This window comes from Vombatus ursinus, unplaced genomic scaffold (assembly GCF_900497805.2).
Source record: "Vombatus ursinus unplaced genomic scaffold, bare-nosed wombat genome assembly UNPS02014779.1, whole genome shotgun sequence".
Lineage (NCBI taxonomy): Eukaryota > Metazoa > Chordata > Mammalia > Diprotodontia > Vombatidae > Vombatus > Vombatus ursinus.
In genome coordinates, this window is record NW_020954557.1 from 47,177,772 (window position 1) to 47,197,823 (window position 20,052).

General features: G+C 36.2%; 1 protein-coding gene across 3 annotated transcripts in view; it reads right to left on the bottom strand.

Annotated features, from left to right (window-relative positions):
• UBR3 (ubiquitin protein ligase E3 component n-recognin 3) overlaps window positions 1–20,052 on the bottom strand; it is a 309,463-nt gene that overhangs the window by 253,370 nt on the left and 36,041 nt on the right. For 2 of the 3 annotated variants that reach the window (XM_027865977.1, XM_027865975.1), the window contains exons 2-3: window positions 17,723–17,862; window positions 9,486–9,644 (exon numbers count right to left, since the gene is read on the bottom strand). In XM_027865977.1, coding sequence (XP_027721778.1) covers window positions 9,486–9,644; window positions 17,723–17,862 — 299 coding nt within the window. The remainder of the gene's footprint in view (window positions 1–9,485; window positions 9,645–17,722; window positions 17,863–20,052) is intronic. The other variant, XM_027865976.1, reaches the window with a different exon arrangement.

Here is a 20,052-nt window from a genome sequence, read left to right on the forward strand (position 1 = left end):
CTTTTTTACTTTCTTTATTATTCTTGGGGTTTTTTTGTCTGTGTTTTCCTTTGCAACATGGTTAATATGGAAATGTTTTGCATGACTGCACATATATGATCTATATCAAATTGTTTGTCTTCTCAATGAGGGGGAACAAAAAGGAATTAGGAAAGTGGGTAAACAAAAATAATCATAATCATAATCATAATTTTCAAAGAATTATTTAAGAAAATTATTCTTATAAGAATACCAGTTAAAATAAAATAAATCCAAGCACCCATTAAAAAGTTTGGCATAGCTTATATTTTTTAATTATAAGAAATAAATTTTTTTAAAAGAACAAAGTTCATTATCAATGAACAGACAGATTGCAGAGAACAGGGGAAATAGTGACTGAAGGAAAAAAAAGAAATCAAATAAAGTTCAATGAAAGGAAAATAAAACCATGATCTCTGTGATAACTGTATTAATAAACTTAATAAATGCACTAAATAAACTTCTGAATAGAATAAATACCTGAACGTAGGCCTTTTCCCCCAATGGTTATACAGCTGGGTTCTGAGCGAAACAAAGTATGGGCTCAGAGCCAAAAAGAGGAAATTATTCTGGAGGAATCAAACGTTTACTCAAGCCAAAATGTCAGTAATTTTTTTTAGATTATGAGATTAGTATTAACCTAAACTTAAGTAGTATTAACTGGCCACTGATACCAATAACTGAATTTTAATCATATTAAGATTCATATAAAACAATCAGACCCTGCTCACATCTACTATGGAAAATAAAAAAAAAATATCAACAGTAGTGATCAGAAGATTATAAAAAGAAAGCCATAATGCAGATTTATAGGAAGCTTCAAATGAGACACCCAATAAAATTTTCAAAAAACTGTTCCATTTATAAAAAGCTGCACAACCAATCAATAAGCACTTGTTAAGTTATAAAAAATGTCTATTTTTAAATATTTTTTAAAAGAGTTAAAAACATCCAAGCAAAAAGAAATTAAGTAAAAGGCTTTATATTAATGCCTAAAAGCTCAGTTCTACCAAAAATTAGTTTCAAAAGAGCTAAGAACCTCTTGTCTCCATTATCACACTCCTGTGAGAAGAAATGACTTCTCAAATAGCCTCGTACCTTTCTCAACAATAGTTTTGGGTCTTATGCCAACCACTTGGCTAATTATGCCCTAACAAAGATATTTGTGGGTAAAATTTTTTTCTATTTTACAAAAAATGGGCAGAATGATTAGTTCCTGGCTAATTCTAAAATCATTTTACCTCTCTGGACTTTAGTTTCCTTATCTGTAAAATGAGAGGGGGTTAGCTGTATCATCTCCAAGGCTTTCTGCCCAGTAACACGAAAAATGACAATAAATAATAGTAACTGCCATTTATAGATTTTTGTATCATTTACTCTTCACAACAGTCCAATGACTGCAAGTAACAATTATCTCCAGAAAAGTTAAATAAATTATCCATGGTCACATAGCTAGTAAATGTTAGAGATGATATTCAAACTCAAGACTCTTTGACTTTAAGACTAACCCCCTTTCCAACATACCACACTTCCTCTAAAAGCCAACAATTCTATGGTCCTAAGTGAAAAAGGCTATAAAATAAAGATGATTAGATAAAAATCTTTTCAAATTTAAGTAAGCAAGTTACCAATATACTAAAAGTAAATATTATGATTAAGCTTACTTGTTTTATTATCAGTGGTTGCTAATTTATAAAAAGATGGGCATACTAAAGAATGATTTTTAACTAGGGTGCATATGTAATTTGTGAGGCTAAACCTTCTAAATAATGTGATATACCTACAAATTTTGGCACCAAAAGAATAAGTTCAGGTTTACAACTTTTCAAAACGTTTCTCTTGGTTTATTGAATATAAGCTGCTTAAGAAACTAAAAGGCTTTCAAAATATTTGTATGCATATTCTTATAATCACTGAAGTGTTTGCTGGTTATATTAAAATCTTATTGGGGGGGGGTGATCAAATGAGATAAAACACTAAAGTTCATTCCTAAAAGAGAAAGTTAAATACAAACTCAGAATTTCAGTTGGATAAGACCTCAGAGGCCAGCTAGTCTAAGCAGTACCTGAAAAAAACTCTCCCGCACAACAGCTGACAAGAGGACATCCTGAATTTGCTTGAAGAACTCAAATGGGAGGGAAACATCTGCCTCCTGAGGAGCTCTGCAACAGATCTACTTGTCAGGAAGCTTTTTCTTATTACAGATTTCAGTCTGTCTCTTCACAACTTCCACCTATTATTGCTCCTAGTTCTGACCTCTGGAGTCAAGGGAAACAAGACTAACTACTCTTCCATATGACAGCACTTCAAGTATTTAAAGACAACTATCAATTCCCCCCACCCCCAAATTCTTAATGTATTTCACTGCATGCAAAATCATCACAAATTTTATGCCAAATTTTTTTTGCAAAAAAGTGGAGGGCGACCATTATGTGAAGCTTTTTAAGAAATTGTGCCAGTCTTATGACATAAACACTTCATCAATTTATCAAAACTTGCCTGTTTTAGGACCCCTAAATGTGCATCTAGAAAGGTTTGTGTTTTTTAGCTTGTCTTTCAGTTTCTGCCAGTCTCACACCAACTTTTCACTCACGGAAAACTGTCTTTCCATAGCTCTGTTTCCATGCTGCTCAGTGAACACAATCACTTTCAGCTTGAAGCCCACAGAATAGTCTTTATATTACCCATAATCAGAAAGAAATGCTTCAAATGTTAACGGATCACTAGCAGATGAACTATACAGTTTGGCTAGCGGGAAGATGCAAGTCTTGCCATATCACATGACTTACTCATGGCAACTTCACCTGCCCACCCACTCCCCTTGTGCCTATGGCTCTTCATTGAGTTGAGTGACAATACAGTCAGTACTGCGGCACTCTAAACAAACCACCCAAGTCAAGTCGGTTTTCGGAAATACACTGAAAATTCTAGGGCTGAGGATTCTAAGCTCCCAGTTGGCAATGAGCGAGAAATAAATGCGTATCCATATGCCACTGATGAATACATTGCTGCTCTGTTTACCTTCTAAGCGGCATGATGAATAGAATTATGCCATGTGTCAATTATGTGATGAAAGGTATAAACCAATTTTTAGACTGGAAAAAAAAAACCAGGACGTAAAGATTATGCTGTGGTGATGATTACGCACTGAAACATAGTATCTCTTTTAACCATTATTCATATGGAATGATCTCAAGACCCTTCACCATGCTGGTTGCCCTTCTTTGTACACTTCTGAGCTTATCAATGTCCTTCCTAAAATGTGGTGCTCAGAACTTCACTAATACTAAAACATAATACTACAGATACTCTCTAACCAAGGCAGAGTAGTCAGACTATCATTTTCTTACGCATAGAAGCATGCCTCTATTATGTAATCTAACATCACTTTAGTATCTTTGGCAGCTATATTATACTGCTCACTCATGAATTTAAAATCTATGAAAACTCCCCAGATATTTTTCATATAACCTGTTATCTAACTGTGAAATTTACTTTTAATGAGTTTAAATGCTGGTAATGCTGTTAAAAAATATAATGAGGATGGCACGGCTTGTTTTCAATAAAGTCAATGATATGGCTGTGTTCTCTACTACTTTTTGATGTGCACTAACAAAGCTACCCTTTAATTATACAGTATATAATTTTACTAGGAACTAAATTCAAGTTCATTGGTGTATAAAATATGCTAATTTCATTGTCTTCCCTTTTCTTTTGAAAATCAGGACATTTACCCAATCCTGTTATGCCTCTCTCATTTTTCCATGATCTTTCGAAGTTCAATGAGACCAGCAAGGCAATTGCATTTATGCTTCAGTATGCACAGATGTAGTTCATCTGGTCTAGGTAACAAACTCAACAGGGGTAACTTGGAATTCTCTAATTTCTTATTCGGAGACATCAACTCCCTATTAATTATTTTTATTCTATCATCTTCAGTCCAAAGATCATTTTCCTTTGCAGACAAAATAAAAATACAGCAATAATTGGGCAGCTCTGCGTGCTTTTCATCATCACTTATCATCCAACCCACCCTGAGCAGCAGTTCTTTATACTTTCTCTATCTTTTCCCTAAAAACATCTTATAAAAACCCTGTTGTGTATACTTGGCTTTCCTTGAAACTTCAGGTCATTCTGAGATTTAGCATTCCTGCCACTATTATTGTAGGCCTATATAACACTTTTGTATTCATCTTTCATTGGCTGCCCTGTATAACACTTTTGTATTCATCTTTCATTGGCTGCCCTGGATGACATCTTCTGTGTATGTTGTTTTGATTCTTTTAAACTTTCCAGGAGCAGCTAGTGGATAGAGTTCCAGCCTTGGAGTCAGAAGGACCTCAGCTCAAATCCGGCTTCAGACACTTGACACTAGCTGTGTGACCTTGGGCAAGTCACTTAACCCTGACTGCCTCACCAAAAAGCAAAAAAAAAACAAAACCTTTCTAAATTGTTGCTGCATTCCCTGTGTATCTACCTACATTGATGTCTTTAGAAAACTCCCCTTTTGCCACCTCATCAGAATTTGCTCTGTCTTAAGAAATTCATTCTCAAAGACTTGCCATCAATTTCTTGGGCTGACTTCCCCGATAAAATTTAAGTCCATAAGATTCCACTTGCTCTTTCTCCTAAAACTTTTCAGGTTCCTCTTCTGTCCCAAGATCCAGGCTGCATGTCTATTTACTCACACTTTTCCTATTTTGATCATAAATTCTAAGATAGAGTGGCCAACTGCATCCAACATTCCTTTCACTTCCATCCCAGATATCAAATGCTCCATATTGGCAAGCATCAGATACAGAACAGTTCTCTTCATTGGTTGCCTCATCTTGCAAGGGATAAAATTTTCATTAGGATAGGTTTAGAAAGTATTAGCTGCTCTGTTTTGGGTTGAATATTCATGGTTTTTTTTCACTGATAATTAATTAGGCTAAAATATGCAGGATATGTCACTTAATACTGCAGCTTGAGTTCCACTGCCTTTTGGAATATACTATTCCATTACCTTCTCATTTCTTTTTTTTGTTATTGTTTTTGGTTTTTCGGTTTTTTTGTTTGTTTGTTTTTAGGCAATTGGGGTTAAGTGACTTGCCCAGGGTCACACAGCTAGTAAGTGTCAAGTGTTTAGTCTGAGGCCGCATTTGAACTCAGGTCCTCCTGACTTCAGGGCCAGTGCTCTATCCAGTGCGCCACCTAGTTGCCCCTCCTCTTATTTCTTGTAACTGCAAGATGATACTATGTCATTCAAACTTCATTTCTTTTATATTTGAAAGTCTTTCTCCTCGCGGCTTGCAAAATTTGTTTTCATTGGAACTGTTAATTTAATTACTATTATCTCCTGAGGTTTGTAATCTATGGATTTGTCATTTGATGATTCTATTAACCACAATCAGAAATTCTGGAAAACTTTCTTTTATTTCTTGTACTGTGGTATGAAGATTCCTTGATAGGTCACATTCTTCAGGAAGATGATGCCATGACTTGCAAGTGAATTGAATTTAAGTGAGGGAGGACTGTGAAACGTCACCAGCCTCACTTTCTCCTCCAGAGCTATCTGGGTACACGGGTCAGATACAGATCAGGATGACTCCTGAAATAATCTCTGTGTATTCCATCTTCAAGGTCAGTTGCTGTAGTTTCTATAGAATTCATGTATTTTTTAATATTGTTGCCATTTGTTTGTCATCGGCCAGATTTTCTTCAATTTCAGTATTTTTGTGTTCTAAATCTATTAATCTCTCACTTCTTTAGAGAAATTCTTCACCATTAATTCACTTTTTCCTAGTCTACTAAGTTTCTTAATTTTGCACTGAGCATTCACTTTTGAGCATTTAGAACTGTAATTTCTGACTTGATGAACTGATGCTGAACAGAATCATTGTACACAGTAACAGCAACACTGTGAGATGACTGACCTTGATAGATTTGGCTCTTCTCAGCAATGCAATGATCTAAGTCAATTCCACAGACTCATGATGGAAAATGCTCTCCACATCCAGAATCTGAACACAGATCGAAACATGCCATTTTCTTTTTTTGTTTTTTTTGTTTTTTGTTTTTTCTTCCTTGAGGTTTTCCCCGTTTGTTCTGATTCTTCTTTCACAACATGACTAATGTGGAAATATGTTTAATATGATTGTACATGTACAGCCTATATCAGATTGTGTGGCATCTTGTGGAAGGGAAGGGAAAAATAAAAAATTTAAAACTCAAAATCTTATAAAAGTGAATGTTGAAAATTAAAAATAAATTTAATTTAAAAAAAGAAATTAAAATAGAACTCTAATTTCTGACCTAAATTTGTTTCTAATGTATTATTTGATCAGTTTGATTTCTTTTGTAATTTTATTTTTTTTCAATCAGCAAAAATCTACCTTCTCATCCTCCTGTTCCAACCTCCTACCTTCCAATTAACAATAAAAGAAAAACACAACTCCAGTTACAAACACATATCATCTAGCAAAACAAATTTCCACATTGGTCATGCCAAAAAAAAAAAAAGAAGTGTCTCAATACTACACTGAATCCTTCACCTTGTTATCAGGCCATGGGTAGCATGTTTCATCATCAGTACAATCCTCTGGAATTATGGTTGGTCATTACATTGACCAGAATTCCTAAGCCTTTCAAAGTTGTTTCTCTTTACCATATTGTTGTCATTGTATAAACTGTTTTCATTTCACTTTCCATCAGTTCATACAAGCGTTCTTTGGTTTCTCTGAAACTTCCATTTCATCACTTCTTATGGCACAACAGTGTTCAATCATATTTATAAACCATGACTTGTTCATCCATTCCCCAATTTACAGGAGCCCCCTCAGGTTCCCATTCTTTAAGACCTCAAAAAGACCTATAAAATTTTTTGTACATTCTTAAGAGTTTGTTTTGCTTAGGACTAGTACCTCCTTTAATCTCATGGATATCACTGAGACTTCATAACAACTATCACTGAACTATGTTTCTAGACATGTATGCCCTTGAGATGTCAAAGAATGTCTAACTTGCCACTCTGATGGTCATTTGGGCATTCTGCGCTGTTTGTGGCCAAGGAAGATTTCCAGCAAATGCCTGGATATTTGCACTGCCCTCCAGCATTCCTATATCATGCCTCTGTTCTAGGCCTGTGATCTGCTTCCCAACCTCTTCATCTACTTCTCCTTTCTGTCCAGGTGCCCTGAAGTATATTTCAATAACACTGTCATTTCTATTTCTGCTTTCACTGATTCCACCCAAACACTCTCTATGAAGTTTTACCCCACTACGGTTCCCAGATTTCCTCACATGAGTATATCTTCCTACAATATAATACTAACCTATCCACACTTTTACCTATTCTGTTCCTTTTGATAAGGTATAACCTTCTAAATTCATATTACAATCATCTCATTAAATCTCAGTGATACCATAGTGATCAAATGTGTGCCTCTATATTATGATTTCTATTAAATCTTGATTGTTACCTATACTTTGTTCACTTATATATAGATCTCTTAAGGCTGTGTTTTATTCCATATTCCTTTCTTAGACTTTTGTTTCCTATATGCTTCTGGGCATCTTATTCTATTATTCCATTATTCACTCTACACTGTAGGTATTCTGTACAATATCCAGCTCAGTGGATATACATAGGAAGTTTTCTTCTGATTCCTCACCACCCACCTTTCCTTTTTTGTTTAAAGTCTTTTTGATTAGATTTGCAAAGCTCTACTCAAATATATTCTTACCAGTCCTTGTTATGTGCACTCCTTCCCTGGCCAGGACCTTTCATTCCTGTACTTTAAGCTATGGTACAGAAATCGAAAGCTCATTCTTAGATATCTTCTTAAATAGCTGTTCATTTAACACATCTTCCTCTCCCTTTCGTCTCTTTACTTAGCAAGCAGTAGTAATGAAAACACCACCTACTCCCATGACATCTTCAGTTTCCTGTTCAAAATTTAAGAATGACTTATGCCAATGAACTGTAGATTCCTTCACACGGTATCATTTTGCCCATATGAGCAACTAGAAACTGGTGGCAGTCATCAGGTCATGAGAATTTCTCCTAGGAAGACAGCAAATTTCTATACTGTTGTTAACTATTAATTGACCTGATATCTCATATTTCTCAGCAGTCAGTCATTAACAACCACTAATTTCTTCTTCTTCTGACCTTCAGGGTAAGATCTCTCACTCACAGTACCTGTGGACCGAAATTAACATTCCCTGGAATACAAATGACCACTTCATCCTCAGAGTGTCTAATTCTCTTCTCTTAAACAAGGGCCTAATATTCTCTTCTCTTAAACAAGGGCCTAATATTCAGTGGCTCTCAATTCCTTTTCCTTTGTGACATTCTTCTGGCTTCCAACCTCTGACATAGGTCAAGAGTCCACTTCTGCCTACTTAGAAACTTTTCTTTTTTCTTTTAATATTAAAGCCCTTCTTCCATTTTTTAAAGCAATTTTTCATTTACTCAAATAATCTGGAGAGTAGAGAAGCATTTCTCACATCTTTTATCTTATCTTCAAGGAGGGAGACCAACATTCAGTATAAGCATATTCACTTGGCTGTGGTGAAAATATGAACACTGCACACATACTCAATGCAGGTCACTGCAAAATTCTTCATGCTCTCCATACTTCCAGAAAAATGAAAGACTCAGTTTTTGTGTTCCTTGCTAATAGCTCCTCATGAAAACTGCTATCACAAACTTCTTGGGAAGTCTTCAAATCCAGAATTGTTACTGCTCCCAAGTACTTTGAACCTTAATAACTTGAGAGCAAAGCCTAATTTTCTTTCTTCCTTTCATTAGCTTCTTACCTTGTTTTAACACATTATCTTACAAACTATCTTCCTTCAACTCCTTCACTTCAAGTCTTTTGTGACACAGTGGAAAGAAGACTGGCACTGTAGTCAGAAGATGTGGGTTCAGGTTCTACCTCTGCAACTTACTACCTATGTGATCTTGGGCAAGTCAACCTCTCCAGACCTAAGTTTTCTTATAAAATAACTTGTTCATCCATGGCATGCAAAATAAGGTGGTTAGACTTGAAAGGTTCTGAAGTCTCTTCCAGTTCTAAGTCTAAGTTTCTATGGTGCTTCTCCTCCAAATTCTCAAGGAGTTCTAAATTTATCCTCCCTAAATTCAATCTATACCTTTCTTCATAGTTCCAAAGCCCTCCAACATCACTTTTAACAATTCCTCTTCTTTTTCTTATTCTTCATTTCAAGTCCTTTCCCCAAAATCTTCTCCCCCAGAATCTGGAAGTAAAAATACATACATGGGAAACAAACATATTTCTAATTTTAAATGTTTAGTATGAATATAGAGCTTAAGAGAACTAAGAGTTCATGAAGTCATAAATGAGAAATGACAGTTCTTTTTTTGTACATTTAGTCATGCTTATGATCAATTTTTTTAAATGAAAAGATATGATTTTGTTATATTTATAATGACATCATTCTACTCTGATGTTGCAACTCACCAGAGCTAAGATCTTTGTAGTTTTGCTGATTTGTCAAAACCTGGGTAAGAACAGATCGCATTGCTCCTCCCATTTTAGTCAAATCTTCAAGAAAGGAAATTTGGGGTCCCAATGACTGAAGGACTTTGTGAAGGTCTTTTTCTGATGGTACATCAACTGCTAAAAAACAATAAAGGGGTTTAGAATATTTTTATAACAGGTTGTATAATGCATTTTTTAAACTTGTTACTGCTTTCCTGCACAAAGTCAAATAAAAGAGACCTAACTGCAGGATTAGACTTAGTAGCATTTACTATTCTCCTGAACACCAAAGAAGGGAATTGAAAGTATCAATATGACAATTTTTTTAAAAGAAACAAGGTAGATTTCTCCAGCAAGGGTAGTAATCCAATGATGAAATTTGTTACTCACCTCCTGAGAGAGGTAATACACTCAAAGTACAGTTCTCATCTCTATCTCTATTGTTTATAATAGCAACCTAGCATTAGGTGGTGCTTTAAAGTTTACAAACAATATTTTACCTACACAATAACCCCTGGAGGAAGGCGCTATTATTATCCCCATTTTACAGATGACAAAACTGAGGCAGACAGAGGTTAAGTGACTTATCAAGGGACATACAGCTATTAAGTGTCTGAGGCTCGATTTGAACTCAGGAAGACTCCTGACTCCAGGTCCAGTGCTCTATCCACCTCACCACCTAACACCTAACATTTGTACTAACTGCAGAATAAAAAGTTACCAAGAATCCAGAAACTAGAATTCAGGATGGTCATTCTGAGGGCAGGGGAGTTAATGATGTAAAAAGAATACAGAAGTTATTTTTTGATAGAAACTAAGGAGCAGAATTAATGAGGAAAACTTTAGCTTTAAAGCAAAAAAAGATGACAGTTACCTAAATGTTAGTCCTCAAACTACCACTGGGGTAAATAGCAAATTTTTAATATCTACAAAACTATAACCAAAAAGGTTTTGAATACCTAAATGCCTAATATCTGTTCTTCCTCTCTACAAACCTCCCTCCAATTCCTTACTCCTCCCTCTTTGACTCCTGATTTTGGTCCCTTAAAGTACAAAGGACTCCTCAGCTGAAGTTAACAAGGGCAAAGCAATCTGATGTAAAAAATTTTAATACTTTATAAGTCAGTCAGTCAATAGCATTTACTAGGCACCTACTTGCTATGTGCCAAGAACTAGGGATACAAAGAAAGGTAAAAGATCTAATGGGGGAGAAAATATACAAATTTTTTTTTAAATAAACATTTATTAAGTACCTGCCATGTGTCAGGCATTGTGCTAAGCACTGGTGTTACAAAGAAAGTCACAAGGCAGTCCCTGCCCTCTAGGGAGCTCACAATCAAATGAGGGAGACAACACATAAAAAGAACCAAATAGATGGGAGGATAAGGAGAGTTTACCCAGCATGGGGGCATGATGGAGTCCTACAGCCAGGGTGGAAAATGATCTAAGGAAGTATGAGTTTCTGAGTTGATTTCATCTTGCAGAATGATGAATTTTTAGAAATGAAGAAGCCCAGGAAAGCATCTGAATAGGAAAAGATGAGGAGCTCCCCTCCTTAAACAGTGGAGAATCAAGGAAGAACTCCCAAATGTCCACCTCCCACACTCTCCAACTAGGGGTAAGAATGGGATTGTAGGGCAGCGGGTGCAGAGGAGGTGAGAGTTTACAGGTTGATTTCATCCTGCAGAAAGATGAGTTTCTGGAGATGATGACGTCTAGGAAAGCAGCCAGGAGGGAAAGACTGATAACTCTCTGAGTGCCATCCATAAAGAATGGAAGATCTGGGAGAAGCTCTCCAATGTCCATCCTCCACCCTTTTCAATCAGAGAGAGGAAAGGTACTGGAGAAGGGAGCAACTATGCAGAAACAATTATATACAAGATAAAGAAGAAATGATAAATTGAGAGAAGATACTAAAATTAAGTGAGATTGGAAAAGGCTTCCTATAAAACGTAAGATTTTAGCTGGGACTTGAAGGAAGCCAGGAGGTATAGATAAAGAGGGAGAGCATTCCAAGTCTGAGTCAGGACAGCCAGTGAAAATCCTAGAAGCCTTGAGATGGAGTATTTTGTTTGAAAAACAGCAAAGAGGCCAGTGTCACTAGAGTACAGAGTAATGGGATTTCAGGTGTAAAAAGAAGGGGATCGGGGGAAGAAGCTATAAAGGAGTTTGAGTTGAGAAATTTGGATTTAGAAAAGAGCCATGACACAGGATTAGTTGAAAATGAAGGGGTAATATCTAAAAAATAAAACTAAAGGGTGAGAGAGGAATATACTGGAAGAAGGAGAAAGGAAGAGGTAGAATAGGGTAAATTATCTCATATAAAACAGACAAGAAACAGCTTTTACAGTGGAGGAGAAGTGGGGGAAAGTGAGAGGGAATGAGTGAATTTTATTCTCATCAGATTTGGCTTAAGGAGGGAATATCATACACACTCAATTGAGTATGGAAATTATGTTACCCTACTGGAAAATGGGAGGGAAGGGGATAAGAGAAGGGGAGGGGATGATAGAAGGGAGGTCAGACTGAGGGAGGATAGACTGAGGGAGGGGGTAGTAGGAAGCAAACACTTCTGAGGAGAGACAGGATCAAAAGAGAGAACAGAACAGGGAGTGGGATAAGATGAAGGGAAACATAGTTAGTTTTTCACAACATGACTACTATGGAAGTGTTTTGCACGACTACACATGTATAACCTGAATCAAGTTGTTTGCCATCTCAATGAGGATGGGTGGGGAGGGAGAATGGGAGAGCTTTAAAAACAAATGTTGGGGCAGCTAGGTTGGTGCAGTGGATAGAGCACCAGCACTGGAGTCAGGAGGACCTGAGTTCTAATCCGACCTCAGACACATGATACTCAACTAGCTGCGTGACCCTGGGCAAGTCACTTAACCCCAACTGCCTTGCCCCCCCCAAAAAATAAAAAAATAAAAATAAAAACAAATGTTAAAAATTGTTTTTACATGCAACTGGGAAATAAGATATACGGGCAATGGGGTATAGAAATCTATCCTACCCTACAGGAAAACAGAAGGGGAAAAGCATGGGGGGGGTGATAGAAGGGAAGGCAGATTAGGGGAAGGGGTATTTACAATGCACACCATCTTGGGGTGGGGGAGGGACAAGATGGGGAGAAAATTTGGAACTCAAAATCTTGTGGAAATGAATGTTGAAAAATAAAAATAAAATCTTATAGAAGTTGGGGGGGGGGAGAAAAGAGCCATGAAATACTATATAAAGAGAAAAAGCTCTAGCAAGTGTCCAGGAAAGAAAGAAACCAATTTAGGAAAACTCTAGGCCAAATCTAGAGAATATTAAGAATTTAGGTAGCTACAAGAATATTTCTGGCTTCAAAAGTGAGATCCAAAAAGAGAGTTTACTTTTTCAATGACTAAAAGGACTGAAACACTTCCAGTGATGAACTATGAGTAGAATTAAAGGCAAACTAAGAAACAGAAATGAGGACAACCATTAGAAGCATGATTATGTCAACCTTTATTTTACTTCTAGTATGTAAGTACATTCAGAAATCAATCTGGCTTTGCCTTTAACAAGCTCTGTGACTTAGGGTCTCTGGGTATCGATTTTCTCATTTGTAAAATGAAAATGCTGAGGGGCAGCTAGGTGGCGCAGTGGATAGAGCACCAGCCCTGAAGTCAGGAGGACCCGAGTTCAAATCCGGCCTCAGACCAAACACTTGACACATACTAGCTGTGTGACCTTGGGCAAGTCACTTAACCCCAGTTGCCTCACCAAAAAAAAAAAAAAATGAAAATGCTGAACTACAGGACAGTTAGAAATAGTCTAGTGGACTGAGTGCTGGACTTGGGAGAGTTTGAAAGACTAAAGTTCTAGTCCTACATCAAAAACTTAATAGCTTTGTAATTCTGAGCAAATCACTTAAACTCTCTGTGCCTCACGTTCCTCATCCATGAAGTGAAGGGATGAAGTGAAATAAAGTTTGATGGCCTCATTAACAACCCTTTTAGCTCTAAAATCTATTATGCTAGGACAGTGTGCTAAAATCATTTGTTCTGTCTTCATCCAGGTCATGCCCACTCACCATAAGCATCCCACAGGACTCTGTCCTTGGGCCTCTTCTCCCTGAATACTAATTCACTTGATGAGCTCATCAGCTTCCATGAATTTAATTATCATGTCTATGCAGATGACTTTCAGATCTACTTAACCACCCCTAATCTCTCTGCTGAACTCCAGTCTAGCAGCTCCAACTGCCTTTTAGACATCTCAAACTGGATGTCCAGTAGATACATTAAACTCAATAGGCCCAAAGCTGAACTCATAACCTTTCTTCTTCAAATCCTCCCCTCTCCCAAATTTCCCTATTACTGTCTGAGAACAGTACTATCCTTCTAGGCAACCAGGCTTGAAACCTAAGTGTCATCCTAAACTCACTATCTCGTCCATCAATATCAACTGACAAGGCCTGTCAATTTTATCTTAGTAACATCACTTGAATATACTTTTTCCTCTCCCCTGATACTGCCACCACCCTGGAGAACTCATCCCCTCATTAATGGACTACTGAAAAAGCCTGCTAATTGGTCTGCTTGCCACAAATCTCTCACCATCAAAATGTTTACCAAAAGCCCAGCCATGTCACCTCCAACTATATCACTCAAAAAACTCTAGTGATTCCCTAGAACCTAACAAGATCAAATACAAAATCCTCTCTTTGACTTCAAAGCCCTTCATAACTTAACTCCACACAAACGCGCCCAACTTTCCAGTCTTCTTAAATCTTACACCACCCCCACCACCACCACTGCTCTTCAATCCAGTGATACTGGCCTCTTTGCTGTTCTCCAATGAGGACACTCCCATATCCTTCCTCAGACGTTTTCACTGGCCACTGATCATTCCTGGAATACTCTCCCTCTACCGTCTGACTTCCCTGGCTTCCTTTAAGTCTCAGATAAAATCCCATCTTCTACAGGAAGGCTTTCTCAATCCCTCTTAATTTTAGTGCCTTCCCTCTGTTGATTTATTTCCTATTTATCCTATATATAGTTAGTTCATTCATAGTTGTTTACATGTTTTCTCCCCTATTAGACTGTGAACTCTCCAAAGGTAAGGACTATCTTTTGCCCTTCTTTTTTATCCCCAGAGCTTAGCACAATACCTAGCAGATGGTAGGTACTTACTAAATGTTTAGTAACTGACTGGTATCAAACGGGCTTTATATATTTAAACTATGTGTGCTAGACAATCAGGAATGCTATACTGAATAAGTACTACAGACTTAGAAGGGGCAAAGGTCATGATACCAATGGGTTCATCCATGGAAGATGGATGAACCCCCTCGTTTCTCTTACGTAATTTTCTGTTGCCATCATCTAACTAAGGAAAAGGAGCCTTCTGTTTCAGATATGCCACAAGAGAGCATTTTGTTATAGTCTGGCTCTTTTTAATAATTATTTATGGTTATCACAGAGATCAATTAACCATAATAATCTCATGTTGGATGTACTCATAGAAAACTGTAAAGCTAAGATAAACTGTTTTTTGGTTGAAGCTTTTCTATTGAGAATTTTTCACAATGGTAAGTTTACACTTACCAAAGTATAAACTTCTGGAAAGCATTAGGCTAGCTTGTGAATGATAATAAGGTAAGGAAATGTATGTTTTTAAAATCACATTGACTAATGGGGGAAGGGGTAATCAGAAGCAAACACTTGAGGAGGGACAGGGTCAAAGGACAGAACAGAATAAACAGGGGGCAGGATAGGATGGAAGGAAATATAGTTAGTCTTTCACAACATGACTATTACGGAAATGTTTTGTATGACTACACATGTTTAACCTATATGGAATCTCTTGCCTTCTCAATGAGGGTGGATGAGGAGGGAGGAAGGGAGAGAATTTGGAACTCAATAAAAACAAATGTTAAAAATTGTTTTTACACGTAATGGGAAATAAGATACACAGGCAATGAGGTATAGAAATCTATCTTACCCTACAGGAAAATAGAAGGGGAAAGGGATAAAAGAAAGGCAGGGGATGATAGAAGGGAGGGCAGATTGGGGGAAGGAGTAACCAGAATGCAGGCTGTCTTGGGGTAGGGAGAGGGGAGAGATGTAGAGAAAATTTTAAACCCAAAATCTTGCAGAAATGAATGTTGAAAACTAAAAATTAATTAAAATTTTTTTAAAACCACATTGATTAATAATAATAAAATTTCATTTTAACTTTGAAAAAAGTAAGTCTAGGTCACCATGATATACCATGAAATTTGGAAAATATGAAAAATAAAGTTTTAATATTCTATTTGTCTAACTGAAGCAGAATGGCATAACAGATAGAAAGTTGGACTCAGACCCAGGAAAACCTGGGTTCAAGTCCTCACTTCTGACATGTATTGGCTATATGACCCTGGTAGACAAGTCACTTAATCTCTCAGTGCTCTACAGGCAACTCTAAATTGAAGAGAAGGTACCAACTTGTGTAGTATCAAGTGTTTCCTCACCTAGGAGTTCACTATACCAATGAAATCACAGGTCTAGTCCTAATCCCTACCACATGTTGATGATTTTTCAATCACAAGAGCAATTCTCAAAGACCACCTAATAAATTACAAAAGGGTTATGATCTGTCATATGATGTGTCAGTGGAGGAAGTATACATACAAATAAAATTATAGATCCTTGAAGTACTGAAGTTCATTGTACATGCAAAATGGAGACTATCTATCATTTGTACAAAACACCAGACACTAAGGTATAGTGGAAAGCATGCTGGGCTTGAAAGCAAGAAACCTGTGGGTACTGAACCAGGCTCTTACACTTGCTAGCTATGGGAACATGGGCAAGACACTTCACCTTTCTTCAGAAGCTTCAGCTTCTTCATCTGGAAGATAGAACTAGTATTTGTAATACCTACATCACAGGGTCACTGTGAAGATAATACTGTATAAAACAAAGCATTATATATGTATGTAAGGGCTTTCATAACTACACTATCAGCTATTTAGTCTGGCAGAAAAATATAGAAACCTTTCTTGAAAAGAAAGGAAAGGGGATTACTTGCATCATTTAAATTGGAGAAATAGGCAAGTGAACTCATTTGTTCATAGATAAAACGTAGCAGTCCAGTTTTTCAGAACTTAAATTTTTTTTAAAAAAGTTAATATAATCCATTCTATTTATGAACTGGAAGATAGATAAAAAAATTAAGAATACTGTTTAATTAAATTTTAGGATAATCTGATTTTTATGCAATGAAGTTCACACAAAAGTAGTAATTATGGCAAACTATATTATTTTAAACATGCTAATTTCATTAGAAAATAGAATTAAGTATAGTCATCATAAAGTCTTTACTAACATAACAGTTACACATTTAAAAGATACAATACATCTGTTTGCCCTAACAGCACTTCAAAATATTGATGACATGAGACATGCAATAATTTTAATCATTTAGCTATACAGTGCCTTCTTTAAAATTTCGTCTGATTAAAACATTTAGAACATATTGTCAGTTAACTAAAGCCAGCCATTTAACATATTCTTTTTAACCAATTGTCTATTTTTGCTACAAAAATAAAAGCATAAATATGTATATATCTTATATAATAATAATACTTTATAATAATAAGACTCCATTAACATAGAAGTTTACTAATGATTCAAATATGAAACATGCATCACAAGTAGCTACAGAAAGTGACAAACGCTTATACAAGCCAATGGAGGGAAACTCAAAGATTAATGGAGCAAGTTTTTCAGAAGAACATCATCCTAAAAACCTAGAGACTTCCGTAAGTCATTAATCCTATTCTGTCACAAATTCATTATGTGAGCATAAGTCACTTTAACCTCATAAACTGAAGCTGATTTACCTGAGTGATCTTTAGCAAGTTACTTAAACTCTCTAGATGCTTCCTCACCTATAAAATTAAAGAATTGGGCTAAATGTTCTTTATGGTACCTTCTTCTCCACCAGACCAAATAAGCTTACTCATACTTATTTTTCTGTAAGTCCCTACTAAGAGAATATGCCAAATTGTTTGTGTCTAATACACAACGAAATCAATTTTCAGTAGGGAATCCTCCTCATTACTCTATAGTCATATTTTATGAACTCTTTCTAAAAAACTATTTTTGCTTTATCCATACTGAAAAAGAACTTAATCATTATTGCTACATCTTAGAACCTTTAAAAACATTCCTATCATTGTACTGATTTAAACATACCTGGTTCATTATAGCCTTCTCTTAAGTACTGAATAAGACAAAAAATAAACCGTGGAAGAACAAATTCAGACATCATCAGTAAGTCTTTTGGGACACAAGGAATATTTGAACTTGATTTAATTTGATGTCTTTTGCAAAACCTGTAAGAAAAAAAAAGAAATAAGAACATTAGTAATCAGCTTCAATTTTCCAAGTATGCAACATTTCTATTAACAAGATTTAGAAGTTTCTGGAGAATATAAAAGCAGAAAAAACATCCTTGTGATTTTTTAAGATAACCAAGACTAAAGAAAAAAAAAAAAAAAACCTATTTCACTAGTTCTTTTAATCAAAAATGTTATAGGGAACTTTTTTTTCAAATCAAATAGTTTTATCATTCCTACAATGTTTGCTAATGTTACAAATTTATTCAATTTATATGATTAAACCTGTTCCTACAACACACACACACACACACACACACACACACACATACACACACACACACGGTTTCAAAAGTCTTAGGACAGGTTTTAAGCAATTAAACCCCACTCCCAAACCCCACCAAAAAGCACAAAGACATTTGGGATACTTTACACATGATCAGGAGATGGTAAAATATACCTCAGACACGTGTACCAAGCTGTCATGACTATGTAGTGGCAAATGTTTTTGGCCTCAGACAGTTACTAACTGTGACCCTAGGGAAGTCACTTAACCCTGTTTGTCTCAGTTTCCTCATCTGTAAAATGAGCTCCACTATCTCTGCCAAGAGAATCCCAAATGGATTCATGAAGAGTCAGACACAACCGAAAAATGATTGAGCAACAACAAATGCTTTCTTACTGCAATAACACCATCCTGAATTATTTGTCCAGCACCCTTAGCCCCATCAGAATCAGGGCATACATATTAATAGGCCTCTAACTCTTTCAAATCTTTCTGGCTGCAACTAATTTCCAAGTTTAACTGCAAGTTCAAGGTCACTCACACACAGCAGAAAATATTGAAAATATTTTCTAATAGAAGCATATTTACTATATTAGTTTGGTCTACACATAAATACTGAATCTTCCTCCAATTTTTTTTTCCTTTTATAGGATCAGTAATTTAGGGCTGGAAGAGACCTCGGATTTCATCTAGTCCCCCTTCATTTCACAGAAGAAGAAACTGAATTTAACTTTTCTTCCTCATCCCATTTTGGAAATGAGGAAACTGAGGTCCTATGTGCCCCAAAAATCGAAGAAGAAAAGCTGTCTGCAATTAGCAGCTTGTCATTTGATTGAATTTCAACAATATATACTTCTATGATCATAAGATCACAGAGTGTAATCATAAAACATCTTAGAGACCATATAGTACATCAATGTCATTTCAGTTTGGATCAGGAAACTGAGGCCCAGAGAAGAAAATTGACTTGCTCAGGATCACATAAGCTAGAATTATAAAATCACAGAATTTCAGAGTTGGAAGAGACTTCCCTCAAATTCAAAAACGAATCCTTTCTACAACATGCGTACAAGTTATCATCCTATGCTTGAAGACTTCTAATAAGAAGGAAAGCAGTCTCTTCCAAAGCAACCTATTACACTTTTGAATAGTTCTAATTTTCAAGAAACTTTTCCTTATATCAAGTCTAAATATGCCTCTCTGCAATTTCCACCCCTCTAGGATTATTTAATTTCTGTAAACATTATTTTACAAGTCATGTTATAGTAACTTACATATCTTCATAGGGTAATTCCAAGATGCTGAATACATTTAATTGTTATTTCAAATGGTGTTTTTCAATCACTGGTTTTATTATTTGTATTGATAATACACTGAAATGCTAGTCCTTTTGTGGGTTTTATTTCTTATCTTAACATCCATCCATCCTGGACATCTTGGTATCTGCCTGCAATTGACCTTCCAGACCAAGCCTCCATAACTACTATATTCAATCAGTTTTGAAACATTCCTAGGGCTGAGCTATCTGCATTGGAGAGGAGCAAACTTATCTAACCAGACCATGATTTACAATTAACCACCCAGGATATCTGTTCTGCCACCGGGGTTGGTTTGTTGTTGTCCTTTGTTCTTGAAGAGGACCAAAATGACATCACTATGTTAGAATCAAGTTATAGTTTGTCCTACTGTGGTTTATCAAACTAATACAAGCCCAGAATGCTCTACCACAGTTTGGGCACAAATAGTCCATGTGAACATCTGGAGTAGATTCTCTAAATTTGTGCATCTCACATTTCTTTTGAGCTGCTTAGAGCACAGCACCTTCTCTGATGAGGGCACACCAAACTGGACAATCCTGTGCCAGTGTCTCCCATGTCACAAAATCAATTCCAAAGTTCTTA